We start from the raw sequence: 10,329 nt of genomic DNA, 5'->3' as shown, positions 1-10,329 counted from the left end.
ATCACCGTTAACATTTGGGCAATCGACAACCTCACGACCTTAATCTCGAAGAGTTTGTTGTGCGCTCCCTCGATGATCTTGTTGATGCGAAAAACGGCAAGCTCTGCCTTGATATATTTCATTGGGCAAAAGGTATTTTGACAAATTTTTTAGTTAATTGCTAAATTAGTATACCCACATCAGCACATAATAGAACTTTTGATAGAAATGTGACAGAGGGACCACATTAATCTGTGATACCTATTTTCAGGAATTACATTGATCGATTTTCAATTTCAATAATATCTTGATAGTGTGGGTCAATTTCAAGGACCATTGTGATAAAAATTCCTAAATCTTATGAGACCTATTTATGTGCCACATCAGTATATAACATAATTTTTTATAGAATTGTAACAAAATGACCACATTGATTTGTGACACCTATTTTCAAAAACTATATTGATCAACTTTCAATTTCATGGACCATCTTGAAAGTGTAGATGAATTTCAAAGACCATTTGTGATTAAAAAAAAAAAAAAAAAAACCCCCTTAATAATATTTGCGGGTGCTAGGTTTTAAAACTATTGCAATTACAATTTTAATGATCATTTTATGGAATAATTGAGTTGTGACTTATGCGTGGAGCGGAAGTAGTCTGCTTTGTAGTTAGTAACTAAAATTCTGAAATCTTGGTTCTTTCTGACCACCCAAAAAGTAAGACTATTTATTATGTTCGTTGACCAAACCTTGTATGTAATTTGACTTAATCCATTACCATCATTTCCAACCAAAATAAAAACAAAGTGTTCAGAATAATTGGGTTATGGTCATGATTGAGTTTACGAGAAAGTGATTTGGCCAATACAATTACACCCACGTTTACTCTGTTGCAAGAACTTTAAAACACATGATTAAATACATTGTTTTTCAGGATGTGTGTCAATCGTTTGCACACGGGTATCTCCAAAGTTCAAATGTTGCCAAAAAGAAATACATCAATGAATACGGACTTGAAGTATCAGATAAGTATTCGGGGTGTTTCGAGTGAGTATTGGGACATCCAGTATGGATATATCTGACGACACTCACGTTCACGCGAACTCATATTCAACAGAAGAATGGCGATACAATTACTTGAAACGTTAAAAGGCCATGAAGAAAACAAGAGAAACAAAACTTTTATTCAAATTAGCAAACCTACCTAACATGTATCATCAGTACATGGGAAAGTAAGGGAGCCTGTGGCGGCCATTCTCCGTAACTCCGGCCGCTCATTCAGAACCCTGTGTCATAAACGGAAAATGCATAAAATAACTACGAAGAATCACAGGACTAGATTTACGAAGAGGAAAACTATACAGCCGTTGGATTATGAGTCAGGTTGCTCAGTTTTCACTGGGGCACCGGGTGAGGATGCACAACTCCCATTTTGAAGGTACAGGCTGCTGGCCACCATAGAATCACTGACCAAGCCTACATCAACGTTGTCGAAGTTGAGAGTGCCTCTGAGCTTTCGGGTACTGAAAAGGGAAATTAATGCATCAGAGGAACCATTATTTAGTGACAATTTACCTTGGTTAGTCTCATTCATAAACTAAAAGCATACCCGTTCAAGCGGTTGTTGATGGCAGTGAGATCTTTCGAAGGGCTCTGATAAGCATGAGTACTCTCCCCAACACAAGCATAATAGCTTTTTGAGCTATGTGATATCAAAGCATCCATCTGTGAACAGTTCAGAATCAGATTCACAGACGTTCGGAATCAGATTCAGACTTGAAACCTATAATTGATTTCTTTGCAGAAATTAATTAAACATAATGCAAATACATTGAGAGAATCTCAACATTACTACACTATCATGATCCCAAGAGTCTTGAAGACTAGCCAAAGGATAGACGTGATAGTATCTTCAGCTAACAGTACATATTTGCCTGAGTTAAACGATTGGCTACCATGTCACATAGAACCATTAGCTCAGTCAAGCAACATGGTCCATGAAATACGCATACAGTATCCCGGAACTCTTGAAATAAAATGTTGACCTTATATTGCATACTTGGTAGATAGACAGACCTTAGTAGCCTAATGAAAACATAAATGAGACTATACTTTCACTGAGATGCAGATAGTTGATGTACATCTGATATATACAAATGGTATGACAATGAAAAGAATGGAATCAACAAAATATTGACATGATTTCACTTGCATCACTTCAATCTGTCTCTATATTGCATCCGAAGTGGAAAAACGAAACTGAACAATCCCTTGGCCAAATTGAGAGTCCTGAGACTTAGAGCCAGATGCTCATAAAGTATGCTCAAAGTGAGAATTCACACATGCAATATATAGCGAAGTCCTAAGAAATACACAGAACACTTTGAGCCAAAAACAACATACTAGACTTTTCCCTTAATAAATTTATATAACCAGTTTGTATCTCATGGACTTGTGTTAAGGCCAATGGGCTTTGAGGTTTCACAAACGAAAAGAATAAGAGGCTGACACATCAAATGTTCACCAAAAAAGGGCATAATAGAACTGCAATGTTGACCCATCAAAGACTTGAGATTCAAAATTCCAGTAATATAAAACTAGTTATGTTAAATAAGTTGCAGATTAAAACGTATTGAACAAGTTACCATAACTTTGCGTTGAACATGAAAGATGACCTCTTTTATTTTATGAGGCGACGTGTGTGAAAAAGAAAAATGGAATTCCCACGACTCTGGAAAACTAAACAAGTACCTTAGATGATCGCAATGGAGAGACGTAAACATTGTGCACTGCAGAAACTTTCTTTGGAGACATATCAGGAAGACTAGGAAAAGTAGATACTTTAGGTGATCCAGGGCATGGAGCTAATTGGCCAGTAAAACAAGATGAGCTTATTAGGGAGTGGTAGACATGATTATCCCAAAAGAAACAGGAAATACATTAGGCAGTTACACATACGTTTTAACAAACACATACCATCATTATTGTTGTTAACTTCAGGAACCACGTTAGCTCTTGTAGTTGCTGTAACAGCAGGTCCGAGCTCAACTAGCAGGGTCTTCACAGAAGGTATGAATATTTCATTGTAAAATGTTATGATATCCACGTGTTCCTGTGCGGGTCTCTGTAACCAAAACATAAGAAAGGTTGGGATTTATCCAGAAAACTAACAGTGATAGAGTAAATATTAGGCATCGTACCCCATTACGGCGTGGTGAAGGCCACTCAACAAACACGCCTCGAAAAACTTCCGGTTTACATTGTGGTTGCTTTCTGTAGTTGTATATGATTTCCCTAAATGTCAGATTTAGTTGAGAAATCTGCAACCAGAAAACCGTGAGTAAGAAAAGAAGATTATTTCACAGCATTGCATAAAACTGTTGAAAGTAATATCACACCTTTGAAACTCCATAAAAACAACAAAGGATAATCTGATCAATATGGCGGTTGAAAAAGAGAGATGTCCGCTGAACTAGTATTTGTTGAAAGAGACGATAAACATTCTCTCTTATCTGAGACAGTTGCATTCTTTCAACCATACCATTGATTCTGACTGCCGCCAGCTTGTTTATCTAGATAAAGAAATTTATGGTTAAGAAGAGGATAAATCCTGATAAGGCAGAGTTATGAGGTCATGTGGTTAAACATGCCTAATAAACTGTTATTAGTATAAACTACAGTCTACAACACAAATCCTCTCCAATCAGGAAGACTTTCTACAATTATTTACAGGAAAAATAAATAGAGAACTAAATTCTTGGACTGCCTCGCACCTTGCTAAAGAAAATACTGATTCCAGTTTCTGCACATGTTTCCCCTCCACCTCCTGGATTTGGTCGTGTTGGACTGCACACATGAATATCAGAATTATATTACAATTAAGAGAACAAATGAAGCAGTAAGTTGCTACAAGAAATTGGATCTATTAGTTCCAGGGACTGGAGGCATACCTGGCAAATGCAGATTGTAAAGGAGGTGGTGGCAGCTTTGACTTAAGGTTACTTAAGGCCAGAAGACGATCCTTCACAGGAGATGTAAAGGAATTCCGCTCCAGCAATATACTCCTATAGTCTGTGCAGGATCTCTTTGGAGACCTGATATCCCCATTCTGACCTGAAAAACAATGAAAATATCAAATCACCACTTCAGCACATCACTATATCATCAACCACCAAGTGGATATAAATCCATTTCCATGTACGAACACTAACCCACATAAAAATGAAGGACAAAACTACAACTTCATTCGAGAAGATATATATATATATATACATGTGAAATAAATACCTAGTGAAGTCTCATGCTTCTGTAAAGAAGGTACTGGAGGCAACCCTCCACAAGGGAAGTTAATATTCATGGCAATTGCATCCAAAGATGGCATGGGCTCTGCTAATAACCCGAGACGATTTATTTCTGCTGAGAGAGCAGGTCTTGCAACAGTTAAAGAATTATACATCGAGGAACCCTTCTCCCATACCATGCTTTCCAAAAGTCGTTCTTCCAATGAATTCAGATGTCTTCTTAATTCTCTTGGGAGAGATTCCTCATGTCTAATGAAACTCTCTATCACCTTGCTAAGATCAAAAGCGGTAATACCGGTCCTCTCTAATACTGCTGGAAACAACATTGTGACAGTCTTATGTGTTGCCAGGACTAACTCTGCAGAGCAGGCTAACATGCATCTGTGAAACCTCTCATTGGTTAATAAGGAGGTCAAATTAGTTGCATGCAGTACTTGAGCCTCTGCCCTACACATTGCTTCCAAAACTCTATAATAAAGTTTGAGTGCTTCCAATCTTCGTTGCTCCTGCCAGATGTTGTCCATGAGGTTTGCACCTTGCAGGCTACCAGTTATGCATCGCTCTCCCAGGGCACTATCTAGAAATATGGCCTCCAATATAATTTGTGCCCTGCGTATCACATCAGTAGTAACATCCCTATCACACGATGCCAGGAACCCCTCGAGCTCAGCTGAGGGTTTTGACGGAAGCGGAGAAATAAAGGTCCGAAGCCACTTTGCAGTTGTCATTGCAGTGCTCACAGGTGTAGCCACCATCTTTGAATTAGCACCACCATTCACATGAGATGCAGGAGAGCGATGGGGAGAGAGTGGACTTATAATTGTCTTTGTTGGGGAAGCTATGGAATCAAATTTCCTCTAGCATAATAGAATAAATGAAACTATCAACAAACTCCTCTACACAAAAGTGAAAGCAATGGGGAAAAAAGAATTTAAAATAACACATGTATGGTCCTGAATAGTGGAATTTATTAAAAGCATACCTTCACACCAGCTACACTCATGGATCCTCCTGAAAAGCTCCCTGAACCAAGTAAGCTATCGTCCTCGTTGATGAAGACTCTCTCATCAACTTCACCCTTATTCCGAATTGCATCATCGTAATTTTTTTCTAGAATATCTAAACTGGACGACAAAGATGGTTCCTCCATGAGACCTTCAAAGTACGTCAAACCATCTGCATTCACAGCATCATATCTCAGAATTATTGATAAATGACAAAAGAGCATAGCAGAAAATTTCATGCAAACCATATTCTTTTGAGTTTTGAATCAAATCATTGTATATAGCAGAAACTTTTGATACAAACCTGGATCCATATTCTCTAGATTTTCAGTTTTACAATCAGACGCCGAAACGGGCTTCTTCTTCAAAATATCTGCTATTAAACCATTAGCCATTTCCATTGTTATTCTCAACTCATCGTCTGAGGTGTAATAAGTGTTGCAAAGACTTGCAAGCAGGTCCACACCTTTGTTGCCTTTCCTTGCTGAATTAGACACTAATCAAATCAGATCCGATAGAATGCCAAAATTGAAAAAGAAGAAAGAGGAAACACAACAAGGAAATGATCAAAAGCAGAAGTAAGTTTCAAAAATTGAATATCCCTCCTTGAAAATGAAAGGGAAATCATTATATACAAAGTGGTGAAAATATTACCAAAGCGTGTTGAATCATGGATGCTGAACTTTCTGAAGCGAACAGGGACGTGAATTATTAAAATTCCCTGTAAAAAGGAAAACTGAGCAGTAAGAAAACCTACATGTTCAAGTAGGAAGCCAAAAAGGAGATATGTATATGGGTAGAAATATTACATAATATATATGTATATACACTTTTCACACTTCTAGGAACCTATTTCTTGTTTACTGTAAATTGAAAATCTATTAATTTCATATCATGCAGGATACTTCAAGTAACTGATTGGGATCCTAGTACCACAAACTAACAAAAGTAATGCAGAAATGCAACTGACCAAAATTGCAACCAAGCCGTTTGTGCAAGTCACCAGGTCTTTAAACCGGCTGAATACGTGTACACGAAGGGCCAAAAACAGCAACCATCCAAAACGATGATACTCTGACACATAACCAGTTCCACCGGCAACAGCTGACTGCTTATTGGCATTTGTATCACTTGTCAAGAATAACTCCCGATACGCACGTTTGTAGTACCTTGAAGCATTAAATTTTTAGTATAGGACTCTACTAGATTAAAACCTCTCAAATAAATAAAAATTGTGTCTGAACAAAGTACAAAAAGCATATTTGTTACGCATACAATGAAACATCCAGCATAATCTCCACATAAAGTGATGCAATACCAAATATAGTCACCCATACAAGGTTTGGATCATCTCAATGCGATTAACAATCTAGCTAGTCTGATTTAAATGGTAATCAAACTAAGGAAAGTTTTTAGTCATATAATGTTATTTTCTACTAAAGGTCAGTGCAAATCATGAAAATAAAAAAGAAAGGGATTTCCAGACTGCACAGCTGTACAATGACCTTGTAACATTTAGATGGGTGAGCAAGGAAAACCACCCATGCAGGTGCTTAGTGATTTCAGTGTACTCCATTAATATTCATGAAACTGCACAGATTAAAGGGGGTGCTCATACGCTTATACAATCACCAATGGGGTGTTTAATGATGTACAATAGGTTTCAGCCATGTACTCAGCTATCCTAAAGATTCATTAGAAACACTGCTTTGGCATATTTTTCTTTAATACAAGCATATTATTTCACAACATAACATCGCCAGGTTTTCTTTTAACATACTAAAGAAGAAGGATTTTCAATACAAGATAAGGTTGAGATCCAACAAATTATAGCTATTTAGTCAACCTCTTCTCTTTCTTTTTGTAATCAAACATTAATTAATCTATTCCAAGCCCTAGCACCCCTGCCAACCATTCCCATTACAGCCTGATAAACATCTTTCAACGTCAAGCCACTACCAACAATTTCAAAATCTGACCTCAACAGACATGTACCACTGCTTACTTAGTTTCATCCTAACTACAGATAGCTCCCAAAACATAAGGGAAACTTTTAAGCGAATGAGGAAAAATTCTAAAACCATCAGATAATATTAATATCAGGCATAATGGCGCAAAAGAAAGTAACTCACTTGCTTAACAGGCTCAAGTACACAAAATTTGCCTGCAGCTCTTTTGCCTGACAAATTCAGAACTCAAATCATGAGCAAAGGATCAAGTAAGTATAAGAAAACAGAACGTTGAAAGACATAAAAACACGGCTAATTTCAAAGCATAAACTATCTCTGACAAATTAATACCTCAAGTTTGTTTTCCCAATCTACGCCATAAATATTACTCAAAATTGAACCAGCCTTAATAACAAACTGAGGAAGCTCCTTGAAAAAATCTACAATGCTATAAAACAACCCCAAAAAGAAGAAAATTAGATGACAAGAATTCATGAGCAGCTAATTATAAGCTAAAGGAAAGAAAACAGATTGGCAAACAACATACTTCAGCTTCGTAGCTCTCAAAATTTGGAAGAGAGAAAATCCATTATCATCGGAGCTCTTCTGAGAATTATCCGAATTCTTGTTGCTCAATGTTTTCACAGAGTACAAAACAAAGGCAAACCAGATCCGTTCTGCTTCTTCAGGCTGCACAAAGAAATGCATTTAGGTTAAAACCAAAACCAGAGCAAAACAAATATTCCAGCAAAAGGATCCTATAAGATATCACCTCAGACCTTATTTCACCGTAACTTATTAATATGACAACAGAACGAAAAAAACCAATACATACTGTTCCGTTGCCAATAGCTGACGCATTTGATATTAACAGATGTTTGGTTTCTTTGAACAGTTTCGCAGCTTGTGTGTAAGAGTTCTTGTCCAACGACAATACATTCTGTAGTCAGAAACCATATAAATACACAGAAACTAAAATCAAGAAACGACAACAGAAACAAAACAGAAATTCGAAAAGTAAATAGAAGAACAGTTTGTAAACTAAACTTTACAACCAAAATGCCATCTACTACAAGAAAGAACAAGACGATAAATTCGATCACAATCAAAAGGGGGGAAAAAGTGGCAACCTTGCACAAATCAGTAAATCGATCTTGGACGGGCCCTGAATCGCTGCTCTCGGAATTTGAATTGTTGGAAGCTGAAACTTCAGGCTTAGTATCTTCCATCTTCACCATAGCAGGTGGACTCATCTACACCCTAGCTGAACCAAACCAAAATTAAAATTACAAAAGTACAAAACAAAATTGAAGATTTGAAGATGCAAGAATTTGAATTGCCAAAAACAAACTACTTAAAAAACCCCCAAAATCCCGAGATTTATACCCAAAAAAGAAAGAAAAGTTTCAAAACTCAGAACACCAATTCTCACTGTACGTTTACCAACCGCTGTAATTGATCTCTTCAGTCACTCGAACAAACTTTCGCTCCAAAAATTCACTAAATCTACTTCGTAGAACAGACCATTAAGCTTTAAAATAAAATTAAAAAAACAAAAAAAAAATCTACTTCGTAGAACAGTCCATCAACAAGCAGAAAAAGCATGACAAAAATGAAAAATAAAATCCAAAAAATTGCAGCTTTAAAAAGAAATTAAAGTAAGAAAAAAAGCATACGAATTTTTATTCCGAAGCGAAACCCGCAGAGATCTACCTATATCTGATCCCTTTGTCGGAGCTCTCGGAGAGCAGCAGATCTGCCAATGTTAAGCAAAACAACGGCGTTCTGTTAAGCGGAGGCTCTCTCTCTCTCTCTCTCTCTCTGTGATTCTGGAACTCTTTCTCTCTCTCTCTCTCTCTTCCTCTTCCTTTCTCTCTCTCTAAATTCGTTTGGTTTTAGGCCTCTTTTTGGGGAAACCCTGCATATGGTAGCGCGGGAAAAACAACATAGCATCCCATCATGACTCACATACATACATACATACGAAACATCCGTGGCCAATGGCGATGGGACACGTCATCAGGGTTAGGTGCTTTTTACCGCCAAAATTTCTCACCGTTACGTCTGACGAGATTCGCTGGGCGAAATGTAACGATTCGCGTTTCTGCCGTTACGGCCCGGGTGACGGAAGGGTAGGACTGTTGGGGGATATTTTAGTCTCGTCGTCTCTCTCGGTAAAAGCGAAGCGGCCCGCGGCCCACGTGTGGGAGCGGTGGGGCGCACTTTGTTTATGTCTTCTTTCCGACGGGTCCCTTTCCAACATCTCAATGTCGTTTTTTTTTTTTTTTGGGCCCACTCAACAGCCGGCATTTTTTATATGGAAAATGCTAGGCAAACATGGAAGTGGATCCTCTCCGGATCCCTTTCTTCTAATCCAACAAATCAAGAAATTCGGGTCATTTAAATTTAATTTAATAGTTATAAATAACAATTCACTTTAAAAATTATAATAACTTTAACAGTTGGATCAAATTTCAATGGTCTGAATCTCCTGATTTGGTAGATTAGGAGGATCCCTTTCCGGCAAACATTACTCTATTTGTAAATTATGTGATGTTTTATTAATAAAAAATAAATACGTTCATAAAAATTTTAAGCAATAATTTGATTATCAACAATTACGTCATATAACATTATCTAATTCCTTGAAACCTAGAGAAAATCTATAATTTTTAAATGGGATTTTTTAACATTAATCCCTCAAGAAGATTGAAATTTAAAATAAACCTAGTGTTAGAATACAAATTGATTATAGTCCCTTGATGTGTCCTTAATTCAAAATAAATAATATGCATTTTATTTAATGTCTCCCATTAAATATTTAAATTTATTAATATACAAATTTTAATTTGTTTTTTTTTAATTTATTAATTATATTTAACATTCTTCAAACTTGAAAGACTCAATTAATGTACCTAAATATATGTATCGAAATGTATTATATTAAACTCATGTATTTAAATATTAGTACCGAAATGTATTTTCACATCCCCGCCCGGGGCGGATCACTTCCTAGGCCCGCTCCACCACCGTAGCACGATATTGTCCGCTTTGGGCTTACCATTCCCTCACGGTTTTGTATTTGGGAACTCACG

General features: G+C 37.0%; 1 protein-coding gene across 3 annotated transcripts; it reads right to left on the bottom strand.

Annotated features, from left to right (window-relative positions):
- Positions 1 to 916: 916 nt before the first annotated feature.
- LOC137747292 (retinoblastoma-related protein-like) lies at positions 917 to 9,076 on the bottom strand. 3 transcript variants are annotated; one of them, XM_068487377.1, is made up of 19 exons: positions 8,948 to 9,076; positions 8,365 to 8,498; positions 8,070 to 8,174; positions 7,782 to 7,924; positions 7,586 to 7,682; positions 7,418 to 7,464; positions 6,256 to 6,454; positions 5,940 to 6,006; positions 5,590 to 5,769; positions 5,264 to 5,457; positions 4,268 to 5,138; positions 3,931 to 4,093; positions 3,754 to 3,826; positions 3,379 to 3,552; positions 3,181 to 3,300; positions 2,957 to 3,104; positions 2,732 to 2,844; positions 1,590 to 1,705; positions 917 to 1,503 (listed from the first exon to the last, which is right to left on the bottom strand). In XM_068487377.1, exons 2-19 carry the CDS (start codon positions 8,485 to 8,487, stop codon positions 1,353 to 1,355), a joined length of 3,084 nt encoding a protein of 1,027 aa, XP_068343478.1. In that variant the 5' UTR covers positions 8,488 to 8,498; positions 8,948 to 9,076; the 3' UTR covers positions 917 to 1,352. The 3 variants fall into 3 exon arrangements, with proteins under 3 accessions (XP_068343478.1, XP_068343480.1, XP_068343479.1); XM_068487379.1 differs by having other exon boundaries at positions 8,365 to 8,494; positions 8,948 to 9,070; XM_068487378.1 differs by having other exon boundaries at positions 8,911 to 9,065.
- Positions 9,077 to 10,329: the final 1,253 nt, after the last annotated feature.

This window comes from Pyrus communis, chromosome 10 (genome assembly GCF_963583255.1).
Source record: "Pyrus communis chromosome 10, drPyrComm1.1, whole genome shotgun sequence".
Classification (NCBI taxonomy): domain Eukaryota; kingdom Viridiplantae; phylum Streptophyta; class Magnoliopsida; order Rosales; family Rosaceae; genus Pyrus; species Pyrus communis.
This window is presented reverse-complemented; position numbering and strand designations above follow the sequence as displayed.